The sequence below is a fragment of the Lissotriton helveticus genome, chromosome 6 (assembly GCF_964261635.1).
Source record: "Lissotriton helveticus chromosome 6, aLisHel1.1, whole genome shotgun sequence".
Classification (NCBI taxonomy): domain Eukaryota; kingdom Metazoa; phylum Chordata; class Amphibia; order Caudata; family Salamandridae; genus Lissotriton; species Lissotriton helveticus.
The window spans coordinates 312,730,835-312,758,805 of NC_136067.1; the positions used below are offsets into that span (position 1 = coordinate 312,730,835).

The 27,971-nt window shown below is 38.8% G+C and overlaps 1 protein-coding gene across 1 annotated transcript in view; it reads right to left on the reverse strand.

The window, feature by feature from the left end:
• Positions 1–505: 505 nt before the first annotated feature.
• Positions 506–27,971, reverse strand: part of KCNS3 (potassium voltage-gated channel modifier subfamily S member 3) — a 101,577-nt gene continuing 74,111 nt past the window's right edge. The window contains exon 3 of the mRNA XM_078646773.1: positions 506–3,734. Coding sequence (XP_078502899.1) covers positions 2,196–3,734 — 1,539 coding nt within the window. The 3' untranslated portion in view covers positions 506–2,195. The remainder of the gene's footprint in view (positions 3,735–27,971) is intronic.

Here is a 27,971-nt window from a genome sequence, read left to right on the forward strand (position 1 = left end):
AATAAGGGTTGATTGCACCAAACTGTCAAACTTCAAGGCAGTGAAGCCTTTCATTCCCTGTGCTTATAAACCAAAATTTCTTTACAAGGGTAGAACTTATTCATGAAACTAATAGTATATAATTGTATGGAACATCAATAATCCACACTTAAAGAGAAGTAGAGTACAATTAGCGCTGTCACCTAGTGTTACTCTAAATAAGAAACAAATATTTAAAAGCCATCATGGTACACATCTCCAACCTCTCCCTTATAGTTGTACATGTGTGCACACAAGAAGAAATATATCATAATGCATTGTCCTCTTCTTTAAAGGAATATCTGAAATATTGATTTAAATCACCAAAACATTAAGATTGAGCTTGAAAGGTTTAGCTAAATATAGAGAACAGATCCGAATTTGCACCCAGGATTCTCGAAAAAAATGTAAACAATTTAAACTCCTATGTTTATTTAGTTCTTTGAAGTAAATTTGAAATTTTTTGAGGTCTCAAATAATTCCAGGAGTTCTACACAAACTTAAATACTTCTGAAAAAGAGCATTCTCACTTTAAAATGTTATTCTATTTTGTGCATTTCAACTTTGAAATGTTCCACTAATTTGAGGTGTATCCTCTCCAGATTCTCATGTGTGCATATTGGTTTCCAATAATGTCCAGGGAAGGATATTGCTCCACACAGTTTTTTGAGTAGTTGTTGACCTTCTTTTCAAATCAACACCCTCCTAAAATAATCACTCCTCAGCGATGAGCCCAAATGACAAAGCCCTGAGTCACAAAGCCACCTGTCCACATAAACTGCACTTTAGTTTGAGCATGCCATGGTTGATATTTAATTTTGCAGTTTGGATTCACAAAACTTGAATTTATACTCACATTTGCGTTGTCTCACAAATAAAAATTAAACCAGTATGCCAATTTTAAATAGGAGCAGATCGTATTACTAGCCCAATTGGCAAAAAACTGTAAATTTACACTTGTATGCCTACTTCTGTATTTGGAGTACGCTTACAGTTTTTGGGAATTAGCGGCCATTTGGCTAACAGTATGCCAACTGGCCCCTGTTGATGCTTTATGGAAAGTGATACAAACCTCAGACTCTCACTTTTATCAAATGTCGAATAAAGTTCACAATGTTGGTTGGGTGGTAAACAACAGGATGACAATTACTGAAATGAAGAAAAAAGACAATCAAATATGGAATTGAGATACGGGGGCCCTGTGAACAACTAACACCATTTGTTATCCTAGGAATTGCAAAGAGATTCTTAAACTTCAAATCCTCTTGTCAAAAGAGCATGCTGCATTTGATGATGTGTATTTAAACCCTTTAATAGGATGGGCTAGGGACATTGAACTTATGTCAAGGATGCTTGATTCCTGTGGAATTTTCAGTATATCCACATAAGATAAAGTTACATAAATTAACTCTAAATTGTACTCATTTAGAAAGTCAGAGTTTATCCTTAAATTTTGCTATGGACACACCAATCCTGGATGAACATTAGTCACTTGTGAGAGGAGCAATGTCTTCCTATCACACAATGTTGATATTCCAGTACCCTTCTTAACATGTTCTGTGTATATTTTTAATATTCTCTACAATGTATAAACACAACAAGCTCACTGAAAAATGCTGCATCACACAAATTGAACTGTTCACTGAGTTAGGAGGTTTATTTGGTGCCAGAATTTCATATCCGCTCACTGGGAATGGATCTGCATGCATTTTTTGCATCACCGTTTATCTCGTATTCCATTTTCACGTTGCACATGCAGCGCATGCCATGGACTTAAATGATTGGATTGTGGCTCTCTCTTTATGTCACAATTTACTGCCACGCGACTGCCAGAAAGTGCAAGCACACATGCATCCTGAAGTACTAGGCTGCAGGTGCAGCGTGTTATATCATTTTTCTCTTTTTCTATAAATAGCATAATATCAATAATGTAAAAAAATAAAACATCAATGAGGCATTTATCTTATCCTTATCTAAACAATAAAGCATATATTATTAAAGAAATTCATGTTGCAAAAATATGGCTGTCATACCCTGAGAATTAAGTGCTTTTTAAGAAATCCAGTGTCTCTAAAGCTGTAATAATGAAAATTGCTCAAAACGACACAGTGAAGATAAGATAGAGACCACATTTTTTAACAGAAATTGCAAGCAGGAAATTGGGAAGGATGATGAACTCATTTTGCAGGTCCTTTGTCAAAAGATGTGTGGCAAACAGCTTCAAGCTCCTGCATGCTAGATGCATCTGTAGAGTCTTCCTCGCTTGCTATAATTCCAACAGAAGAAAGGCTGGAAATAAAGGAATTCATCCTTTTTGCATAGATATCCCGGATGTTAAAGTAAGGTAAGTCATTGCATTTTTCCTTCGCCTCTTCCTCATTACATTCGTCCACATCTATAACCTTTTGCTTCTGATAGTATTTAGAAAACTTGTTAAAAATAATGGTAATGGGTAGGGCTACCACCAATATACCACAGAGAATGCATACACTGCCAATAAGCTTTCCAAATAAAGTGACCGGGTGAGTGTCTCCATAGCCCACAGTGGTCATGCTGATAGTCGCCCACCACCAGCACATGGGAATGCTTTGTAGTTTTGACATATCATCATCTTTTTCAACTGAGTAAACAAGAACTGAAAAAATTGAAATCCCAACAGCCAAAAATAACAGTAGTAGCCCAACCTCGTGATAACTATGTCTCAAAGTTGCACCCAAAGAACGTAGCCCCACTGAATGCCGGGCAAGCTTCAGGATGCGGAATATTCTCATTAAACGAAGAATTTGAACAACTTTTCCCATGTTTTCAATTCCTTCATTTTCTTCGCCTTTTGTGTCTACAGCGAGAGTTGCATAAAATGGAATAATTGAGACAAAATCAATAATGTTCATTGGGTTTTTGCAGAACTTCTTTAGATTTGGAGCAGCTGCAAGTCTTACCACAAGCTCGGTGGTGAACCAAACTATACAAATAACCTCCACTACTTCTAAACCAGGGTCTTCAATTTCCCTATCATTGACATCAAATCTTTGAAACTCAGGCATACTATGAATGCACATAACCACAATAGAAGCAAGGACCACACTTATGGAGAAAATTGCAATCACCTTTGCTAATAAAGAGTATCCTGGGTTTTCTAGTCTAATCCATATGTTTCTTCTCAGTTCACCAAAGCATTGAGTATCAAACTTTTCTAACTCTTTTTCAAACATTGATGACTCGTCGATGGAAGAGTCTTCACTCCTTACATCACTTTTTTGATCCCAGTCTCTCTCATTATTAAAATCCTTCCTATCATGATATTTATTGGTGCAGCAGGCCCCAATGAAGAGCTCATTGATCCCCCAATACTCTATTTCTTGACAGAAGGAAAAAATGCACAACTCCTCCATGACGTGAAGTTTTCCAGTGTAGTAGAAGTTCAAGATGTATTTAAACAAGGATGGATTCCTGTCAAAGTAATATTCTTTATTGGTGCCATTGTAGTCATCGCATAGCTCCAATATGGCCTCTTCTGAGTGGCACTTGATCAGTTTTCCAAGTCTTGTGTGAGGAAATCGAAGGAGGGTGCCTTGATGGATAGATTGTTTGAAGCCTCCAACATTCAAGTTAACAAGTTCATCACTTTTTCCATGTCTGTGGAATATATCACCATACACCAATTTGAATGTAGGTTTGTCGCTACCAATGCGTAAGCCATATAGGCCACATTGCACCTAGAAAAGAAAACATTAGTGATTAGTCAATTAAATGATATTCTTACTATTGTGGTCTGTCATCAAAATACTTTTTTTAATCAAACATTCTCAATTAAGGTTAGGAAAACAGAGTCTGATACACAAAACAATATAAACCCTCTAAATATATTAACATTCATATGAATTGCTAATGCAGAAAATTGAGTATCAAACTAAATGGTCATAACTGACTGATATCCGAACCTCAAAGTGTCTAATTATATGATGCTTGCTATGCTTTTGTTGGGCAATAAATTATATAATCCGTTGTTTCTCCGTATACAAACATTATTTTTTTTAACTTGTAGTACCACTTGCATCTAACATCTTGACTAATACCCAGCAGGTACTCTTATTAGTACCATTACCTAAGACAAATAATTACAAGTTGGTGTACATTAAGGTGTGTCTATCAAACACAGATAGAAACATCCAGTCTTGCTTTGCTGTGAGGGTGACAATTTTGAGTGAGGCATAAGGCAGAGGCTTTTAAAATGTGCATACATTGGCAAAGTAAATAATAGTGACCAACCATGATAAAAACATGGAAAACATGGTTTATTAGACATTTCTGTCACACAAGATGGTGGTCATTTTGAAAGATTATAGAAAATGTTTTGCCAATAGTGTAATACAAATAGTCCACTTGATCAGGACAGGAAGCTGCTTCTGACAGTTTTTAAAATCAGTCTGAAAAGCTGTGGTTTAAGTAAGAGGAAGAAAAAGCCATTCTAATGTTCTTCTGACAGACTAGAGAATGTTGTATTACAATCAGCAGAGATGTATTTATTATTTTGGATATATGCTGGTTTGGGAGTGCCAGTAGCATGCTTTTTTTTAAAAATGTGAAGTGGAATACGAATGGTAGGTGGACCTGATTCAATCCCTAGAAAGTTCTCACACTCAACACTTCCACTTCTACTTCATTCTGGTGTACTTGCTACTTTTAAAGGTGGCACCTACATTTCCCCTAGGACTGCTTGCAAGTTCAAATCCAACCAATGAAGACAGCCATTTGGCTTAGGGGCTCCTTTTGGTACTCTAAATCCAACTTAAAGACTAATTGCCGGAGTTTTCTGGCGGTATCCCAACAGGTTGCATGGGCAGAAGTGAAGAGTGTTGCATGAGTCTACCTTCGTGTAAGAAGCTATTTATTGGCTGTGCCATCCACTGGTAAATGTGAGGGCAGTAGCTTCGGTTTATCACTCCGCCAAGTGTTTTTAATTGGGTTTTATCATTTGCAGCTCATGGATGGCAGATCGATTAGATAAGGTCATGAAGAGCAGTGAAATTAATGGCCAGTTGGCAGCTCAGACTTTGCATTTTAGGTATTTTGTTGTAGGGAGTCCACTGACAGGTTGTTAGAGAGAAGAGCTGGCTGCAGTCTTGATGTCACCTATAACTGAGATACCACAGTGTTCAACCAGAAGGATCACTAAGCTAACCAGGCTTCAATAAGGGAATCATTGACCCACAGTTGGTTTGCTCGCCTCAGCCCGGCCTGTAATTTCATAAGGGTAATCCATAGAGTAAATATGTTACTCTTGAAGATGTCTTCCAATCACAAGCGTGAATATTTCATAATTTCTCTTATGCTGGCCAGTTATTCAATCTTCCAAGTACCAAAAAGGAGGTATTCTAATCCGAGTTTAGATTTGATCTTTCTCACCAAATTATCTACAGGATTTGACTTTCATACCAATCACTGTCAAAATCTAAATTAAATATTAATTAATATATCTTATTATGAGGCAAGGGTCTGTACCTCAGCTGTCAGCAGATAGTGCAATTGTCTAAGTTGTGATAGAGCTTTATGATATTCATAGAAAAATTGCAGGGGTGCATCATAATCGTGGATAGCTCGCACCCGCATATATTCTTGTGTTATACTAAATGATGTTCGTTAAAAATGTGGGGTAATAACAAAATGTGTAAGAGTATTGATAGAAAATTAGTTCATGTCAGTCGAGAAGTTAAAACAACATTTAAATGTGCTCATGTAATCATTGATATTCATTGCAAATACTTAACGAAGTAGTTCACGAGTAATGTAATGCATTAGATTTAAATGTGCACTATATTCAAGTTGCACATGTACGAACGATTAACTGTGTTTTAATGTGTTGAAGAGTGGTGCATACAGATGCAACATTTATTACTGTGTGTTATTCTTGTTGTGTAAAGGTCTTAAATGAAGGTTCACGTTTGCTATGAAAGGCCTATTCATAATTTCTTATGTTAGCTGAATTGTGTAGGCCGAAGTGTATTTTCCCCTGGTAAAGCTCTCATTTGAAGGCAGTCAGCAAGATTCATGTGTGAGCAATGTTGTTCCATTCTCATGCTTCTGTTGCAGGTGCAAGGACACCGTTCTCGTTAGCTAGACTGATGCTCTTTGTTTTAGAAGTTAGGTATGGAGGAGACCTGCAACACAGTGTCCAGGAATGGCGATAACTGGAAGCTCGCTGAAGAAGTCTGAGACCCAAGGACATACCAACCGTTGCTGGATTGAGTACAAGTTTTGGTGGGAAATTACCTACGAGATGTGCCTGGCCAGAGGAGGTGTATCGGAGGCGTGTCCTATCTATTGTGGATTTTGTATTAGGGACAGTGCCCCGACGGATGAGTTAGCAGAGAGCCGTTTGGTAGGGTAGAAGAAGGGATCGATTCTTAGAAGGAAGATTTCGTTTTGGCCACTGACCCTTGCAATGTGAGTGTACTTCTTAGGAAGTCTTCATGAGCTGACACCTTTTCTTGATCTTGCCTGGAAGATGTTAAGTAGGGATGCCACTTTAGTCATAGTGTACGAACAGATTGACAGATTTATTTTACAGCTACTAATGAAGACTGATTTAGATGTTGGAGCATTTGTTGCCTGTTTAGTATTTTTAGAGTTGCTCATTCTTTTTATGCTACACCGGATCAGACTGGTGCGTAGGATGAACTTTGTATTAGTGCCTATGCATGTCTTCAACCTCGTCATGAGGTGCTTGTATGTCTAGTTATTTTTGGCTTTGTAATAAAAGCCCTAAATTGTAATGCAGAGTCAGTGATCCTTTCCGAGTCTAAATGGATTGGTCATGCTGTTTAATTGTGAATGTATTGGTTTTCTCCCCTTTACACTTCCTAGCAGATAACAAAGATCCAGTCGACCGAGGATTCTTAGGTAGATTTAGAGATAAGAATCCGGCGTTATCAGTTGTATGATATTCAATTTGAATTATGGGCAAAATAACCTTGGTACACAAAATCTTTCCTGACTCACAGACAACATGCAGTGTGATATGCACTTTTACTGTTGTCTTATAATAGGGTAGTGATTAATACTGTATTATTTTCCAGTGTCATCCTGATCCCCTAACAAGCAGCCTCGCCATTCCCCAAGGAGAGTCACTGAAATGGGCGAAGAAAAGCAGTCAATTTCAGCAGTGCATATGTGGCCGAAGGTTATTTAGCATGCCCAGTCTAGAGGTTTAATTATAGGGCTCAAAAAATGAAACAAGGGGCCAACACACATGCCAGGTGAAGTTCCTGTTGAAGTACAATACAGGAAGTCTTCGAGATTAAACCCATTACAAAAAAAAGGTTGTCAGAATGAAAGATGAAGAAAAACATGTCACATATAAAAGTGTTCTGAGTACGTTTTACTATCCATAGTCTGTTACTTGTTGCAATATTCCTCTGTTTATTGTGCTAAGATGTCTGAGCAATGTTCCTGAGTTAAACGTCCAGAGTGCCAAAATGATATTCACAACGTTGCCATCCATTTCCACAAACCGTGAACATCACAGGACAAAGATATGCCTCTGTCTAATTAGTTTGTTGACTGGTTTCCAGCAGCTAGTCCGGAATTTAGACTTATATGAATTATTCCTTTAAGGCAGTCCTCCGTGCTCTGTTGTTTATATCTACACTCACTGAAGGTTTTTATTAGCAAGACCTGTTCCGATGGATGCGTGTGTGGCTCCTTTCAAAATGGCTGCCTGACCACGGAGCTCCGTGCTACGTCGGGAGATCATCAGGGGATTTTGGGAGATCATCAGGGGATTTCGGCAGATCTAGCACTGTTTTCTGGACTCCAGGGGGGAGGTTTCCATTGCGGAACATCCCCTTACCATGAGGCTGTCTTGTGGACCCTTCCTCCTACCTTTTGATAAGTAAAATGTTGTGGGACACCTTCTCCTGCCTTCCAGCCACCATTTTGTTTCTTCTCCTGACTGGAAGTTCCTTTCAGCTCTGCTTCTCACATAAGGTACTGTGTTTGTTCACTGGCTTTTGAGATGTATACCTCTCTACTGTTGGTACCTTGCTCCAGCTACTCTTGAAAGGGCATTTTTCAAGCCACAGGTCTTTTTATTTTTTATTTCTCACTAAAGGGAGAACATATTATTCATTTATCTCTTCTACTCTGGTTCTACTGCAACTTTGTATTACATGGGCAGATCTAAACGGCTGCGTGACAGCGTGATCCTTCTTTTTTTGCAATTCACAGACCTTTTGCAAGTCCAAACTTAAGAAGCAATTAATATGGTCAGGATCTAAAGTGTTCATATCCCAAGATGTCTCAACAGTAACAGCTAAACAACGGAAGGAGTTTCTAGATCTTAGACCAGCTTTACATTCCATTGGTGCCAGATATGCTTTATTCCATCCATGCTTGTTCAAAGTAACTTTTGCAAACAACACCTCTACTTTTGAAGACCCTGCAGGCCTTTGAAAATGTCTTCATTCACACTCTTCAGCTACCATGGATACAGCCGGTCCTCCTTCCATAACATGACTTTTATGTGAAAGTCTCTCTGATTTTTTAAAGGCTCAAGTAACGATCACTCTAACCCTCATTAATCATTTTTTTTGCAGGTTATGTTTTGGTAATTATATCTGTTAATAATCATCCATGTTGTGTCTTTTACTTTTATCTTTTTACAGATAGTTTGGATTCCCTACATATTCATTTCCACAACTTCCCCTTCCTTTTTGATTTCTTGACGTGGTTCATCTCCCCTGTCTGGTGCCGTCTTTGTTGTCTGTAGCCAGTCCTAGTATCTGACTATTTCTCCTTCAGGTATGTATTTCAGTCATCATTTTGTGCATGACATGTACTGTCTTCTCTTACTATCTCACTTATTCTTTCTCTTTTTTCCTTCTCTTTTTCTCTTTCCTTTTTCTTAGTGATTTCATTGGATATTTTACTCTATAATTCTCTTTTCTCAAGACTCCTCTTCTTTTTCCTCATCGATGTTGATCGAGTTTCTTATATTTAATCAGTTTTTTTGCATTCAAAGTTGTTTCATGGAATGTGAAAGGTTTTATTAATCCTATAAAGAGGCAGAGAATACTATCTCATTTAGCCTCATAAAATCCTGAAGTAGTTTTATTGAAAGAGACTCATTTGACAGAGACAGAGGCTTTGAAGCTTAAAAGACAGTGGGTAGATTTAGTGGGTAGGTTTAGTCTTGATGTCTCCTACTACAACAAAGAAAACTAGGGTAATTATTCTTGTTTATAAATGTTTGGAATGTTCTGTTATTTCTAAAGAAATTGATTTAGAAGGTAGATGGATATTAGTTAAGTTGCCCATTAACAATATTTATCTTACAGTTTTTAATATTTATGGTCCAACTCAACCGGATTATTCCTTTTGGCCTAATATCACAAAAAATGCATTCAACATAAAAACAAATTCTTTATTTTAGGAGGTGACGGTAACCAAGTGATTGACCCTTTCATTAATCTACAATGCCAAGTCTGTTTCCTCCCTCATAAGACCCACAAACAATTTCAGAGTACAAAATCTCAGACACACCTTGTGGATACTTGGAGGCTCTGTAATTCTGACAACACAGAATTCTCCTTTTTCTCTCCCCCACATGGCACTCTGACCTGATTAGACTATATTTTTCTTTCTCCTGCTTTAACACAGAACCTTATTTCCTCCTTAATGGAACCCATTGTCATTTCTGACCATGCCAACCCAGATCTTCTAGATGGAGGCTTAATAATTCTATCTTGCAAGATCCACATTTTTCTTTCTCTTTTATTTCCTTTACAGAGGAAATATTTACCTTAAATTTGTCTCCAGATACCTCTTCTTCATTACTTTGGTACTCTTTTAAAGCTATGGCACGTGGTTTCATTATAGATTTTGTTTCCAGGAAAAAGAAGCAATTACTTAATCAGCAGAAAGTTTTGATAGCCAATATCAAACATTTGGAACACTAATTTTAAACATCCTCAACTGAATCTGAATCTGCCTTACAGGAACTTGTTCGTGCGAAATTTGACTTTAATAAAACATCAACTGATAATGCTTTGTCTATTCTTCTCCGAACGATTGCTTGGCTTTATGGGGGACGTAATGAAGCTGGCAAGCTTCTGGGTAAGTACCTTAAGTCTTGTAAGGACCGTGGTTTGATAGATTCTATTCATTCATCAGATGGAAAACTCCTCTTTAAAGACCAAGACATCTAAAATCATGGAATTTTATAAAAAATATATATACACCCCAGAATCCGCCTCACATCCCCCTTCTATCAATACATATAGGTACATATCTTAACCGAGTCCCGCTTTCATCTGAGGTAGACATGGATTTTGCTCCTCTAGAATCAGATCTAATTACCGTCCATTTCCCTAGTGAATGTGGACTACAAAATGTTCGCCAAAGTGCTCGCGTTACGCCTTGAACCTCTTCTTCAAATATTAATTGGTTTAGAGCAATGTGGTTTCATTAAAGGTAGATTAACATCGAACAACTCTTGTTTATTATTTAATGTTTTGAATAATGCCTCAACTCTTCCTTATCCCCTAGCTGCAGTCTCCAACGATGCAGATAGGCTTTTGATAGCGTAAACTGGTCCTTTTTATTTAAAGCTCTTCAATGGCATGGTTTTGGTCCTAAATTCTTCTTTCTGATTTCTCCGTTATACTCAGCTACTAAAGCTTCTGTTGTAGTTAATGGTCTTGTCTCTCAATTTTTTTAATTTGCAGCACGGTGTACATCAAGGTTGCCCTCTCTCACCCCTTCTTTTAATTTTATCACTTGAATCCTTTTTATCTCACATTCATCAAAATACATCTATTTCTAGGTTTGTTTATGGTGATCTACATTTGAAGTTACCAATTTATGCAGACGACATCTTACTCTTTATATATCATCCTAAAACTTCTGTCCCTCCCCTTATGCAAGAAATTTCAGACTTCTCCCTTGTTTTAGGGTATAAAATTAATTCTGACAAAACAGAAATTCTACCCATTACCAAATTCTGTTTCAAAACACATTTTGACTGTGACGGTGCCGCTGGACCGGCTTTCTCTGTATTCTCATCGGAACTTTGCCTGCTTTGCCTGAAATGGTTACTGTACTTTCTGGATCATCCGGGTCACGATCGCTACAACTTGAGTGTATTTTTGATTCGACTTCCTGTTATTCACCTCCTGTTTTATGTGATCTGGTTCCTGGTGCGCTGGACGATTACAGTTTGCGAAAAACGAGGACAGGGTTGAGCTGATCTTGCCTCTGTGGACTGTTATTTTGTGGTATGGTTGGGTGATCCGTTCATAATTGTATGATTATGTTTGATACGTCTTTACGTTCCTGGAGCTTATCCGTGTGTTTATTATCTTCCCGTGGGCTCTGAGTATTTTCGGGCGGGGGGGTGGGAGCTGAAGGGGTTTTGATTATGTGGCTCCTCTCCCGCTGTTTTTCCCTGTTTTCCCTTCCCCCCCTTTTTAATCTAAGTTATTCTTTCTTTCTTATATTTCTCTATATTTCGGGTTATAATTAGGGCGACAGGCACGCTGCTGGGGGGTAGGGCATAGCCTTCTGCAGGGGTGCAGGGTGGGCTGTGCGGGGTGGTGGGGGGGGTCTGTTTATTGTATCTTTCCCTGTTCCTCTTTTTGGTTCTATGGCTCTTATGTATCCCCTAATTTCGTGGCGCGGTGTTGGCACGTAGCCCCCCGGGGTGTTTGTGCTGGCATGGCCCTTTTGGTATGTCTGCTGTCACGGTTTACTATGCACTCATTTCTCCTGTTGCCACTAGTTCCATGTGCCGAATTAGTATTGGGTGCTTTGTTAGCCGTGGGGGGCGTGCACTGACGCTGCGCCCTCACTTTCCCCTCCCCTTTTTTGATGTCCTCTTCCTCCCCTTTTTTCCCTTTCCCCACCCCATTTTCTTTTCCTCCCTTGGGTTGTTGTAACGGAGGGCTTTTAGTTTTGTAAGCGTATTTTTCGCTGTTTTATTATTATGTGCCCTGGTAGTGGTGGGTGGGTGCTGAGCAGCGATTGCGATTGTTCTTGATGTGGGACTCACGTTCTGCCTTTGCCAAAATGTATTGCTCTGTTGGTCTTTTCCTGTATTCGAGACTTCGGCTTGCTCACGGCCCACCACGGCCCTCCGGACTATACCGATTGTCATTATCCTGTGACACCCCTTTTTTCTATTATAAAATTATCCTACTTTTATCCTGTCCGTGATGGCGACTTAGAGACTTGTTGCCTTTGCTTTTCATATGAGCTACTTAGAAATCCTGTTGTCTCTTCTGTATTGCCTCGTATGTCTCTTAATTGTGGTGGCCGGCCCGGTGGGTTGTAGGCCCGTATCTGTGCACGCCTTCTGTACAATAAAGGTTTAAAAAAAAAAAAACATTTTGATGCCACTGGGTTTCGTTAGAACAGTCCAGAAATCAAATACTTAGGCATTTGGTTTAATAATTCCATATTAGACTCAGTTAAATTCAATATGAAGAAAGTGATTAATTGTATTTCTAAACTTATCTCCTCCTGGAATCCTCTCATTCTCTCTTGGTGGGGACATCTTGATTCTATTAAAATGATAGTTACTCCTATTTTATTACATATATTTTTTATGATTCCCATTCACATCCCAAACATTTATTTAACTTGATTCCCTTCTCTCTAAATTTTTATGGGACAATAAAAAATCAAGAATTTCTTTGTCAGATCTTTGTAAACCTAAATCTGTGGAAGGAGTGAAGTTTCCCGACTTCCGATTATACCATAAAGCATTTTGTCTTTGACTAGCTTCTAAATGGCTTCTTACTGAAGCCTCCCCTTTTACACCTCTGTGGGTCACAATTGAACATCCCTTACTTGCATCCTTTTCTGGTAAGAAAGTCCTCACCTTCACAACAAAGGCCAATGCTACCTCTCATCCACTGTTTAAACATACTTGTTCATTATTAAAACCTCATTATCAATTGGAAATCATTTCTAGGGATGCTTTCCTTCAGTCTCCTCTTTGGTACAATTGTCTTATTACCATTAGTAATAGACCTCTTTTTTGGAAATCCTGGAGACTTAAAGGTATTATCTGGGTTCGGGATGTGTCTGATGGTTAATCTCCATATTCCTTTCTCCAATTTCAGAACACCTTTAATTGCCCGCATTCGTGCTGGCACAAATTTTCATCCCTCATGAAAACGTGTTTTATCCTCTCCCCTCTATTGAACCTACTCCCATAGTGGATCCTCTACTCAGAGTCTTAACTGTATTTACTAAAGCCATCTTGATCTATAAACATCTTCTTACTCTTGATGTTGTTCGAGCTAAATCTAAGATAGAAACTGCTTGGGAGATGGATCTGGATTGTGATTGGAGCATAGGTTTTTGGAACAAACTATTGGCTAGATCTTTAAAGATTTCTAGATCTGCTTCCACTACTCAATACTTGTTCTTTCTTTACCATAGATTATATTATACACCTTCATCCATAGCTAATTTTATACAGGCTAATGATAAGGACTGTTGATCCTGTCTTTCTCCTATGGCTGATTTGATGAACCTACTGTTTTATTGTCCCGCTGTCTATTCCTTTTCGAAGGATGTTTGGAAGCACCATTCAGCTATTTTTAACCTACATGCGCCCTTATCAAATATTATTCTTTTTACAGGAACTTTATCAGAATCATTGGAATTGTATATACATGAAAAAGCTTTATTTGACTTAATATTGGCCTTAGCTTTCCAGCAAATCACACTTGACTGGAAATGCTCAACTAAACTTTCAGTAAAGTCCTGGTGGAATAATGTCTGTTATTATCTTAAATTAGATATTGCATTTGCCTCTTTTGTTAAACCATATGTAAATAGAGATTTATTTTGGTCATCGCTATCCAATTATTTACCTAAGATTTCAATGCATTCATTACGTTATCGTTCTGAGACTTTTCAACCTCCATAATTAATGTTTGTCCCTGCTTTTTCCTCTACTTTAATTTTCCCCTGTTTCCTTTTACTTTTGGCTTGCATTTCTGATGTTTTACGTGTTTGCTTCTTCTTTAATAGGTTTACAATTTGTTTCCACGATCTTCAATTATAGAATTGTATTATATTTCCCCTTTTATTTTTCTTTCCCCCTCCCCCTTTCTCTCTATGTTATTGATAACATGAAAACAGCTTTCTACTCTGCTTACTGCCTGTTTCTCCATTTCTATCCTATTACAGATATATTATGTTTCATGGCATATCTTTTATGTAACAGTTATTTACTTAATTAAGCTTATTAAGCACAAAAAAGACCTGTTTCGACAGGTGAAAATGCCAAAAGATGTTTCATTGCCTGAGTAGCATTTGATCTCTGTCTATCACCCTGGGTGACATAACACAAATTCTACAAGGAATAATAGGTAACCCAGCAGCAACAAGGGATAGAAACATGGCTGTATGCATTGTGGTCACTGTATCAAGGGTTGTTAACAGAACCAGCAATAGTAGGTGAAAAATGTGGCTTTGTGCTTGGAGATACCCGTATACCTAATTGTTTTCTTTTTTTTCACTTCCCTAGGGTCCAAGCTGTTCCGTGCTTCCCACGTTTGCTTAATTGATGGTGAACAAACCGAGTCTATTTGCTTCCGGTCAGTCATTGTTAGCTACCTTGCCACTCCACCATAATACTCTCACTCATCATTTTGGCATCATCCAAGGCTTACTATGGTGATCCTGTTAAATTATCAACATTTCTTGACCTAACATACCTTTCACTTTTTGAATAAACATGTTTCATTTTCTGATTGATGCCCTTTATTGTCTCATATTCACTACCTTTTATTTGGGAAAGGTTATCTTACTTAGGCTACACCTTTCATAAATCAAAATGATTTCACATTAAATGATCGAGGATGCTTTCAAGAGAGATTTTGATTGAATGTATGACAAGTTGTAGCTTAATTGCTGGTCCGTGAGTTGCATATTAGCACCAAGCATGTGAAGGTAAGGTGCACTAGGTGCCATGATGTATTGGTCTCCAATTAAACACCCATTGGCCTGAAGAAAACAGATTTTTTTAAAGCAGGATTACCAGTTTCTGATAATCCAAAATGCTATAAACTATTGCCGAATTTAATGTTACTTAGCCTTGGCATTGGTCAAAACTGAAAATTCTCTAATTTCTACAGACAACTCTATATCTATGGTGGAAGAAATTAAGGTAGTGGATTTTATACCATATTTAGAGTTGGCAAAACTCTAAAACAGACCCATAGTTCTTTTTTGGGAGTACTGGATTCAAGATTAAAAAGGCAAAAAATACAGGAAATTATACCTCCAACTAGTCCATAACCAAAGTCTGAGGTAGCACTCAGACAGAGTAAATTTTCCCATGTGTGCGCCTGTAGTAAGAGTTCCTTTCATAGCACCTTCAAAACATTGTGGGAGATGTGGTCCTTGCATATTTCACGTTTGCTTTCATTCTTCCTTTAGCGGTAAAACACACCATGAGGTAATTGTCTTACTTGGAACCAGGAAAGGTTAGAATTTACTGGGGTAATCTGATATCATAAGACTTCGCTTTCATTAAAGCTCTTCAGAGGAACATAGGGTTATGTTGACTCTGAAGTCTGCAGAAGACTTTATATGGTAAAATACTCAAGTACCTCTTCCAGCAAAGAAGCAACCCCTCAGTGCAGACTGTGGACAGGTGCCATGGTTTTCAAAGCCAAACACAACTTTTTGTAATACTCATATAACGCAGCACAAAACATTTCAGAAAGATCAATAAGGTTGCCTTCAGTAAGCCTTCCTAGCAATGTGGCATTGGCAATGTGGCATTGTATTAGATGTATACTATTTGATACCTCTTGAAAAGTAAAGAAGTGGCCATGCACTTCATAAAATAAATCTACAGAGATGTAAAGCCCTTTGAAATAAGGAAATTTGAGATGATTAGAGAACTTTCCATGCCATGGAAATAAGAAAGGAGGAACAAACTACTTATATAGAGAAATAGCTGGGAATTTAAGTTGTGAGCAGGCACCTAAACCTAGAAAAGGAAGATTGAGAAAGGCCCTTGCCCAGGGATATATGAGTCACTGTCTTCAACTACATCATCAAATGAGGAAACAAATAGGTTCGAAGAAAGACCCATATTTAAACATACCTTACAGAGTTTCAAATCAACCCATTGGAGACATGATGCTGAATACCTTCAAGTCATAGGAAGCAGTAATATATTCTGGTCACCAACTTTGGATTATTGCTGAAATGAATGAAGCCATAAGCATCTATCTACTCTCAAGTACATGATATGAATAATGAATACTCTACCATTATTTGTATATTCATTTCATGCCACATCCTGTCATCTACCATAATATGTTGTTTAAAAACCACTATGGGCCAGATGTATCAAAGGGTTTTATCAATTCTCTGCCTATGGGAAAAGGTGCTCATACATATGGCCCTATATGTCTTAATTACCACCTTTATGTGAATAGTCAAAAAGACCTGTAGGGCCTAAAAGTGTCTATGGCCCCTATCATGAGAGGGGCCGCTATCAATACAGCACTTTATATATTATTACTGATCATAATGGACAGCCAGATTTCCAAAGTTATGAACATGTCTGTAAGAAAGTCTATGTATGTTTGGGGTGGGTGGAATAGTAACACTGACATGTCAGGGTGAACCGCAAAAGTCATTAAATTAAAAGGAGCTCAGCCCATTGGGGGCAATGGCACAAAGCAGACAGGCTTAACTTAAGGCAATGTGTAAAGTATTTATGCAGTACTAAAACAGTGTTAAAGTCACAACAGCAAAAAATAAAAATCCTAAAACAAGTAAATTGTAATAAAAAAATGATACCAAAAAGAATAACTGCAATTATGGGGATCAGAGATATACATTCTTAAAGATTTAAGTGAAAGCAGCACCATGAAGTACTATATACCAATCATAAATCATAGTCTATGGAGGCAGTAGTCTGGTATCTAGGCACGCTGTTAGGCTGACCGTGATGGAGAGCGGATCTGATATACTAGTCAAAGATTTTACCTTCTTACTTAGTCTTACTTATGAAGCTCAAATCTTTCAGCGAGGCAAGCCTGAAACTGTATCTTAGAAAATCACACTGAAATTGGACACCTGTGCCACAAGGTCACTCTGACACTCCGGAGGTCTTGGAAGTCTAAAAATACTCTAAGTCCCAACTTTTCAGGGTTTTTGTAACAGCTATTCTGGGTCACTTTTAAGGCTCCAAGCACCTCATGGGCAGCAATTAGCTGCGAGGACTCATTGCAGCACAATACACCAGCAGGGTTCAGTCTAGGTCCAGTTGGTACTGGTCAAATTGCCACTTCAAGAAAAAGGGCTCTTGCAGCTTGATTTGTCCCTGCAGCCACACAGAGAGTCAGTCAACCTACCCTTGAAGTCCACTTCTCAGTATTGGGTAAATTAGGGAGCAGGTCCAGAGCTTCAGGTATCCACACAGGTCACAGACAGAAGGTTCAGTCCTCTTTTGATAATCGGCATGTTCAGAAAGTGTTCTGATGAAGGCTCCAAGGGCTGCCATATTTATATCCTGCGGAAGCCAGTGGGTGGGGGTGACTTCTGGCCCCTCCATAGCCAATATGATAAAAATTCCCAGGTGTAGCCCTGCCCACTTTTCCAGCAGTTCGTGTTTGATCTACTGTAAACAATCCCACAGTGCACCTTACTCCTAAACTCCAAAAAGGGGAAACCCTTCCTTACTTATGAAAGCCCTTGCGTACACCGAAAGGTGTCTCCTTTCCAAGCTGGTTCTGGGACTAGCTTCCATCACACTGGATTTGGTACCAATCTGGCTACTTTTGGTCAAGGGAGCAAAGGCTTTGCTTGTCTGAGGTTTCTTCTTACACTAAAGCATTAACAGGAAAGATCTCACCCCTGCCTCTTTCAAGTTATTGAAGTACCTGCAATCTCCACAGTTGCACTTCCTGAACTGATCTGGATTACATGCTCCACATCCAGCCCAACCTGTCACCAGGCCTAAGCCATTGTTCTGCTTTGAGAGTAGTTTTCATGGTCAAGAATGGGCAGGGCAGTTGCTAGCAGGCTAATGCACATTTGCCTTGAGGTACTTCAGAAAGAGAAACGATAACTTTGAAAAAAGTTACTTATCGTACATATTTATTGAAAACCTAACTTCACCAATTCATTGGATTTTTAAGAAATACGGAAAATCATCTTTGAATGATTATTCTACAAATATTTCTATCAAAAGTTATAAATTACTTTTAGTTTATAGTCTGTACTTTTACTTTTTCTGGGATACAGCTACTGTCATTCCTGTCAAAATCGCTTTTGAGGGCTAGTCATTGAAGGAACATGCAATTTTAATGTTGCATATGTTCCACTTTTAATTCTAAGGCATTCTACCTTCAGAGTAACAAGGTGAACCTAGGGGTGAAGAATTAATATTTAAAAGCAAGGATTTCCAGGTGTCAAAGTGAATATTTTGACAGGTCTGATAGCAGGTTTTTAGGCTGCTGTAGCCAGACTACACGTTGTAGAAATGAAGCCTTATTTTGGGACAATTATTGAATGTGTGGTGATTGACAGAGTAGGCAGGATCTTCATGCCTCCAACTCTAACTGAACAAGGCAGTTGAACATTTCTGCAACTCTGACCTCACCATTAAACTAAGTATAATCCCATATACAGATAACAGGAATGTATATCCACTGATTTACATTTTGAATTATTTCCTTGTTTGTCAAAAGGTTGAAATATTATCTACAAGGAGTATCTTAATACAAACAAAAGTCTGTGAGCACTCACTTAATCCTGCTGGTATCCTCTCCAAGAAATATCCACATTCTTTACTTATTCTCCAGCATTTATGAATGTAGAAAAACTCCATGCAAGCACATTCTAAGTGTTCAAAAATGGACTGAAATGAAATGAAAAGGAAATTTGTATAGCGAGACTAATACCCAAGGGTGTCTAGGTGCGCGCTCAGGAAAGACATCGCGGGAGGCCTAACAGTGGCATTACAGGCTTAAAAAACAGGTTTTGAGTGCTTTCCTGAAAGCTAACAATTAAGTTTCCTTTTTTAATTCAAGCGGGAGGGAATTCCAGAGTTTGGTCGTTCCCAGAAGAAACGTCTGCTACCCCAGCCCGATTTTTTTATTTGGGCACTACGAGGTTGTGAGCTGGACTTGGAACGTAATGCTGAAAGTTGCGTTTAAAGTAAATCGGGCCAATGCCACGCAGGGATAATGCTAATTGTTGCACAAAACGTTGTGCGTGAGGCCTTTCAGCACCAAACAGAGCAGCATGCACAGAGGTAGCTGAGATGTTAGGAAATCTGTAACCAGAATCCTGTGTAGAACAGGGCAATGGCAAATGAGGACCAATTGTATTATACGTTTCATACAATCACCTATCTTGACTTTTGTAGCTCTACACGTTAATAAAACAACAGGTGTTACTGCTGTTTGCTCCAACAAGGTAAAATGTATAATGCATTTATAACTATAAATTATCGATCCTCACACTGACATTTATTGCAATTTAAAGTTATCACGTCATTTTGTGCAGTAGTATGTCTCATGTAAAGTGTTGCTGATGTTTTGGAGACACACAACACAAACATACTGCAAGCCTTTTAACACTGTACTACAAAATGCACAATTCATCTGAAGTAGTGGGTTTAATGAGTGGCATATCGACTCCTTTATTTGTTTTCTGATAATTCTTTCTAACAGTGAAAATGTAATATTTCTGAATTTCACATTATGTTCCAGGGCACTAATATTATGCTGCTGGACTGCACTGGCAGAAACACTAAATAATTGATATGCCAGCACTTTCCATTTTATATTATGTTGTAACAGTGTCTGCAAAATTAAATTCCCTTGAAGTGGTTTTGATGGCTTAATGGAACCTCGGTAAATGAGCTACAGTGCTTTAGTGAAACATAGCAAATTATTTCAGACACGTTCAACTACTTACCCTTATTTATAAAGTGGGGGCTAAACATAAATATGAAATTCGTTTTTATTCATATACACTAGCAATTTCCAATTGTTCATACGTTTTAAAGGTCAACCATTACATTTCAGCTGTGCAAAAATATCTTTAAAATTGAAAAATAGTACACGCATGTTTCTAAATCATTTGAAAACGTCTAATCATTTTCCCTTTATAGCACTAAAACATATCAACCAATGGCTTAGCTTCACAGCAAAGTAAATAAAAAAACGTCCACGCCACATACACTACGGTGTACCAAAAAAGGCAGATGCAACAAATTAAGGCACATAGACAACACTGAATGTAATTTGGGTTAAGGTATTCTGTCCAACACATAAACTAAAAATAGGCTACTGCACTGTGTGAAGGTCAGCATTGCTTGGGAAGAACCATTAACATAAAAATTGTAGGTTTGTGCTTATAGATTTAAACCAATGAATGATGTAGGGTAGTGGACCTGGCAAAGCAGATTGTTAACCGCATGCGTGCGGCCGCTTTTCCCGCTGTATGCGGCATTTTTAAAATTACCACGATTCATGACGAGCTCAGCTCGTCATCAGCACACGGCAGGTAACGCTGATGACGAGCTGAGCTCGTCATCAGCATGGAAGGGGTTAATTGCTCGGCCACTTCCACACACTACAAAGACTATTTCTGAACTTCTTCTGTAGTTGTGGACTACAAGGCTACTTCCTTACCTTGTCTTGTGGATATGCTGGCACTGTTGACATTCATGGGTGGGCAGATATAACTTCCTCACCTCACGATTCAAGACAAAAATAGTGTAAGATCATTACAAATCTTAGGCCAGAAGTATGGTTCATGCTTCCCTCCTATTATTTTTTTTAAACAAATTTTATTGGCATTTAATATCAAGCTGTGTCATTATACATCATGAAACACTCAGATGCTGGTCTTATCCCCTCATGCTTCCCTTCTTATAGAACATTTCTTCATGATGCTAATATCAGCGCCATCTTCTTCCTGAGATGTGCCCAGTCCCCTCAGGTGACCTCATTCTGAATCAAAGAACAGACTTTGAAGTGTATTGGGGGAGCCTGGCTCTCACTTCTATAGTGGGTTCCAGGAATGCAGCAATTACAAATCTGTCTGGGGAGTTTACTTTACCTCCTCATGTTTTGCCATGCAGCCCTGGGTTTCCTAACATGCAACCCAGAGTAATCCATGTATTGTACTATTCACAGGCACACATTCACCCAACACATGAAGATAAAGTACATGCACTGCACAGCACTACATCCTTCATGTATTGTGTCACTCACAGGCAAATAATTCCAGCATAGGTACACTACACATGCCCTGCACAGCTCTATACACCAAACCAATGTCGACCTAGGATATATTAGGCACACAGCAGCAGAACTTTAAATAAATGAGCCTGTAGGCTTCACTCTAAAGACAGGTAAAAATGACCTGTTCACTCCTATTGTTCACTATAGGGTATGTTGTGACCACCACACTTAAGCAGCTTAACTCCTGGCATTGGCAGTAGTCTTTCACCTCTATGAGGTCAACGCTTTGGGCGCTCCTCCTGAGCCAACAAGACTGTAATCCATGAGACAAGCCTACGTCATGGCACAATTGAATGATCCAAGTTTACCTATAACAACAACCATTAGCATTAGGGATCCAGACATCAGTACAGCTGGGCACTCAGGGCAGGGATGCTCATCTATTACAATGTGGATAACTTTTCCATATCAGCAGCCCATCTCTGCTCAGCTTGCCAATTTTTAATCCAGGGCCCATCATTTCATGGGACTTACAGCTCATGTAAAGAAGTGGGTTTTAACAGCTCAAAGCCCCTCGATCTTTTTATTTTGGAATTCTGTGTGCACTGTGAGTCTCACTAATTTAGTCCCACTCACCGTAAACTTGTACTAAGATGGACTTGAGTAGTAACTGCTAGTGCTCACCTTTTAAAATAAAGCCCACCCCTGAATAGCTGGGATAAGAGGTCCTGCAATGGTTACACATGAGACCATGTACACATGTTTGCACAGTGTGCAGGCTGAGCGAATAATTCAGCAGTCTAAGTCAGTCAGGCATCTGCATACATATGGTCTGCCACAAATGGGACCTTGAGAACAAATTGATCATGATCAGTGAAGGCTTTTAATTAAAAGGAATATCCTAAAAGAAATTATATATCGTTATTCGTTTACTACAATGTGAGTCTGTGGTGCTTAACTGTGGTTCTCATACTCTAGGTGAAAGCTGTGCTAAAATATTAATTTTGATCAGGCTCACCACAGAGAAATACTTAATGCCACTTTACCCATGTTCATAAAGGTCCAAAGTATACATAAAATATTAATTCTGTTATAGATGTGCTGCTATATCTGTGCAACTTCACATGCTTTGATTTTTGCATTCTTCCTCTGAGCCAATCCCGAATGAGAAACGGGTTTTGAACTACCCTGCTGTTGTATATGGAAGGACTTTACTGATAATACATATATTTTACATACATATAGCGACTCATTGTATATGAGCATGAAAGCCCCAAGGGCCTGAGCCACAAAGGCAAACTTACTTTTGTGTAATGTATTCACAAATGTATTCACTAGAAGTACCTTTACGACTAGGGAGTGTCCACACATAAAAAGATAAGATAGACTCTCATAGGTGTTGTAATCTATCAATTGTCACCATCAGACTGTAAGAAGAGGTAAGAAAAAACTCTGTGCTGTGGGGCTTGGTCTCTCACCAACCGCATTAAAAAAAAGATATCCTAATAACTAACCCTACTGTACTTGAGAAAGGTTTGCAAAGTGAGCAAAACTCTAAACCTCACAATTATTAAATATAAGAGTTAGATCAAGCCTAATTGGGACATCATAAGTCAACTTTGACAAGTTATTATAGTACCTCATTCATCTCTTTTATTTGTAACACGTATCATTGTCACAAGAGGTTAACATGTAGTTTACAGGCTTTGATATGTATTGCAAGATTCAGTTCATTATAATAGCAATAGAGAAATGGACATTAGGGCTCTAGTGTCAATTATTAGCCTGTAAGACTGCAAATAGCCCTGGGTCTTCAGCCTTCTGCCCAAATACACTGGAGACCTCCATCTAAGACACATACAAGATACTGTTCCTCCCTATTTAACAGGAGGTTCACAGGAAAGGAAGTTCCACTGTTCCTGAAGAATCACTGTGTCTTAATTGTTCACAGATTAAAACAGAGAAACTGGTTGCGACCATCTTACAGGACAGGAATGTGAATGCAGAATACCCTTTATAAGATGGTCACTGTTGGTTCTGAATGTGAATGCATCTCAGACCATGTCACAGAACTAAGAGTCACATGTGGCTCCCCCATTCGACTAAAGAATGAGCAGAAGCGATCCCTTGTGATGCTTTTGGTGAGAACAAGGCCATGTTAGAGCTGCAGGAAGTGGTTACGGAAGCAGTGGACCACAGGTTAACTGCATGACCATTTTGATTGTGGATTGTGTGCCTGATTTAGACACGCCTTAGGAAAAGTAACTGCCTCAAGGTAATAGACGGAATTAGAAGGCAAAACCAACTGGTTGACCTAAACTGTCAATAAACATTGAAAGTATGAAAAACTTCCATCAGAAAAAGTTGAAGCCTGGTCTCTTCACCTTTTTAAAGTCCAAAAGAGTATGCATTCACCAAGAATCAATGCAGTTTTCAAGGCACAGTTACAGGGCAAACAGAAGCAGCAGAAGTCTCCTCAAAACATCTTGTTTGCCCAACATTTCATTGAATTCCATCTGTCTATAAACCACAGTTTAGAAGGAACCCCCCCCATGACTCGAGGATACACTGACACTAGTTCAGAATGACAGAATACAGTGCCACATCCAGGATCTTAAACATTACTGATCATAACCCTTAGAAAAGTTGCTTTAAGATTTAAAGACACCCAGAAAATGTAAAACATTCATGATTAGATATGCGGATAGTATAAGATTCGGATTATGATATGTTTTCTGATTTCAACCTTCCCAAAACACTATGGAATCTTTGGTAAAGCAAGTCCTACACAATAAAAACAGATACTAAATGCTCTTTTTATGGCCAATTGGACAGTTCTGGCATTCAGACAAACCGATTATGCCAGAAACAGAGAAACAGCAGTTTGCTATTACATTTTGCAATAAGGCGAATTAAATATCTTTTTTAAAAGATTGGCCTAGGTCTCTTTCCCACCATTTCTAACTACATTATTACGGGGAGCCATTCTAAAGTCCTTTGCCAGTTCTCTTCTCAAATTCTTATCGCTATTGAGGACTGGGACATCTCTACTTGCGTAAGACATCTTGGACTTCTGTTAATATAATGAACAGTTCCTTATGAGCAGAGCACACTGGGAACCGAAGACGGGACCAAGTTAGGCTATGACAACATTTGCATGAGGGGGTTGTTTTATCAAAGGTATGCATGTTAAATGTATCAGTTGTATATCTGTCTGCTGCTCCACCACAGTAATGTGCTGGGTTTACAATACACTGGCAAAAAAAAATATTTTTGTCTTCTGGATACCGTGCTTGTAATATTGTCCTGAGCAATAGGAGCGCGAGAGCAGACTAGAAGAAGCCAGTGTGTAAGATAACATAGTTTAGTAATTGAATTAGAACTTCATTTTTCCTGGTGGCAGCAGACGCTTTATGCATATGGGAAAGTACAGTAATTGTTCAGTTTCTGAAAGAGATGAATGGCCCTTCTTTGGCAGGATGGTATTTCTAACTGTTTAGATTCTAAGAGGTAATAAAATAACCTGGACAGCCATTGCGGTATATATATCATCAGTCTGAGACTGCCGTGGCTTTCAGGAATATGCTGAATAAAGAAATATATACTAATGGCCCTGGTTGTAGATGCCTCTCACTATGGCATTATGCAGCCGTGCAGGACCAGATGATCAGGCAGGGTTGGCAAAATTACGCAGCAAGAAAAAGCAAACAATGCGTCACAATCTGCAGCAGAAGCAATTATATAAAGGATCCCACGATACGAGTAATATAAAATATTCGGATGAACTCTGCTCAAGGTTTAAAGCGGTACCGCATTCACAACCCTGATAAGTTGCAATCTATCAAATAGCAGCAGCACCGCTAATACGTCTTGTCGCCAGTAATAGCTCCTTTATATAATTGTGGAGTGGTGACATTACATATTGATACATGTTTTCGTCTATGACACCACGTCGTCCCAAATTGTTATGATATATTTGTCAAGCTGACTATGCTGACGCTATTATTCAAGTGAATCCAGTTACAAATTTATTTCAATCATTGTTTTGGGTATTCTTCTATTTTCACTCAACGCTGTTTACTCATCTTATGAACAGATCAACATACATCTTCCAAATATTTTCGATGCCTTGATGAAGTCTCTGTGGGAGACGAAACACGTGTTGGCGATATGTATGCTGGAAAACCTGTTTTTAATGAATTTTGAATAAAGAAGAATAACATCATATGAAGAGGACCTTTTTTTGATTCTGTATTGGATGTTTGTTTACCCTTATACTGTATGTTTTCTATGTTGTTCTGTGGACTTAATTGGTGACAACTGCTAAATGTTCATCCGTGCACAGGTTACAAGTAAACCTAAATGAGCTAAACACTATTGGATGTGCTGTAATTAGAACCTCACCTCTAAGCATTGTCTTTGGTTACACACTAGTGTGCACCATTATAGTACCTTTAGGTAGTAGGTACTTTGAGTTTCTTAAGCACCCATCATATACTGTGATTTTGTCCATTTACAATACGCATTTAACTAATGATATGATGAAATATGTCTCTCTTTGAATGTTGCTGACTTTTCCATTTTTTGGACACTACTACCGCTTTTTGTTAAAATGCTGGTCTATAGTGTTGCAATATATTTCTGGTCATCATATCTTCATATCATATGACTGAGAACATCAACATGTCTTGTTTTTACTTGAAAGTTGTTCTTTATTGATTTATCAAACCATATCCTAAACACAGCCAACATGTTTTGTCCCGTATAAGGACACTTCACTAGGGCTTTCTTATACATAGACATGCAAAAATTAGTCACAATCCAGTCAGAGCTCATTGTTTTTCATCGCTCACTCTTTTCAATCCATTGTAATGTGTAATCCAGTCCGCACTTCATTACTGGTTATAGTCTATTCCTTGACAATAGTGATCTGTATTTCATGTATTTATAATTAGCTCACACGCACGCTTGTTATTTCCTCCTGGAATTATAATTGCAGGAATTGACACTTTTTTCAGATTATATTATCTAACTCGGTGCACATGACCGGGCTCCCTCTTTATGAAAGACATGAGGTCTGATTGACATTCTATCCTCTGCATAATTTCTCATAGTGATTGCCAATAACTGTTCCTAACATTGATGGATTAAAAACCACACCAAACAAACCTTGTACTCCATGAGTCAACTTTTAGTTTTGTATTGTTCATCTATTACTGAATTTCGAATATCCATTAAGTTTGGCTCATGAAGCTGTTTAACCAGCTCATTTTGAGTAAATCCGGGTGTTGTCTGTGTATTGCTAAATGGAGACATTGTATTTTTACAGGCGCTCAGCATGAGGGTCACCATGGATGTTGAACAAGATGGGGCTAATAAGGCGCCTTGTGATACACCAAAAGGTGAGAGGGCTAGTTTTAAGGTGAAGCTGCCAATTTTCTACAACTGAAATTGGTTTGTAAGATAGGACAACCAATTTAGAACAGTGTATTTGAACCCTAAACATTTAAATAAACGGTGAGAAGGATGTCATGAACATTTGTATCAAACATTGATGGTAAGTCAAGTAGCGCTAGGAGACGAGTTCCCTTTGTGTGGGAGTTGAAGGTTATTGCCAAAGACCTTGATGGAACTTAATTCAATAATATCCCTAGAATTAAACCCTGAAAAGAACCTATGAGTGCATTGTTTTTGAAGTGGTCAATAGGCTGAGCGGCCACACGTTTTTCAATACTTTTTGCACGATAACGGAGGCCAATCATAAGTGTGAAGGTGACTGTTTCAGCTACGAGAAGTCTTACCTGGCTGATATTGAAGGCACGTGGGCAACACCACTACAGAGAGAGGCATTAATGATATTTAACCAGACAGGTGTGAGGGCATGAAGGTGGGGATTGTTCCATCCTTCTGAATACGGTGATGAGCTACTTTCCATGATTACTTTCTCTTGAGTTTGTATAGTGACTGGGGCTGAAATATACTCATGTGTTGAGATTTCCCTTTGGAAGAAGGCCAACAGCGTATATTCAGTGGTTAAGCAATTTTCGTTCTCTTTCTTGAGTGCAGTAATTTTTGCTGCAAAAATAGCTAATACGTTCGTCAAACCTGGACAAATCAAATTTAGTGAGCAGAAATAGACATCTGTTGCTTTAGAATGCTGTAAAGAATTAGATTGGTTTCTATCATTATTTAGTTTGTTTTGAAGGAAGATACGCTTACCTTTGTACAAAAATGTTTTGTAGTAACTCCTTGAGGGTTCGAACTATGTGAGAGAAATGTGCTTCCTTTCATTTCCGTGCAGCTGCTCAATCAATCAATCAATCAAAGTGCTTGTAAAGCGCGCTACTTACCCGTGAGGGTCTCAAGGCGCTGGGGGGAGGGGGTGCCGCTATTGCTCGAAGAGCCAGGTCTTGAGGAGTCTTCTGAAGGCGAGTAGGCCTTGGGTCTGCCGTAGGTGGGTAGGGAGGGTGTTCCAGGTCTTGGTGGCGAGGTAGGAGAAGGATCTGCCGCCGGAGGTTGTTCGTTGGATGCGGAGACCATCGGCAAGGGAGAGACTGGCCGAGAGGAGCTGGCGGCTCGGGGTGTAGAAGATGAGTCTGCTGTTCGTGGAGTGCTTTGTGTGCGTGGGAGAGGAGCTTGAAGGTGATCCTCTTGTCGACGGGGAGCCAGTGTTGGTCTCTCAGGTGGGGGGTGATGTGGCTGTGGCGGGGGACATTG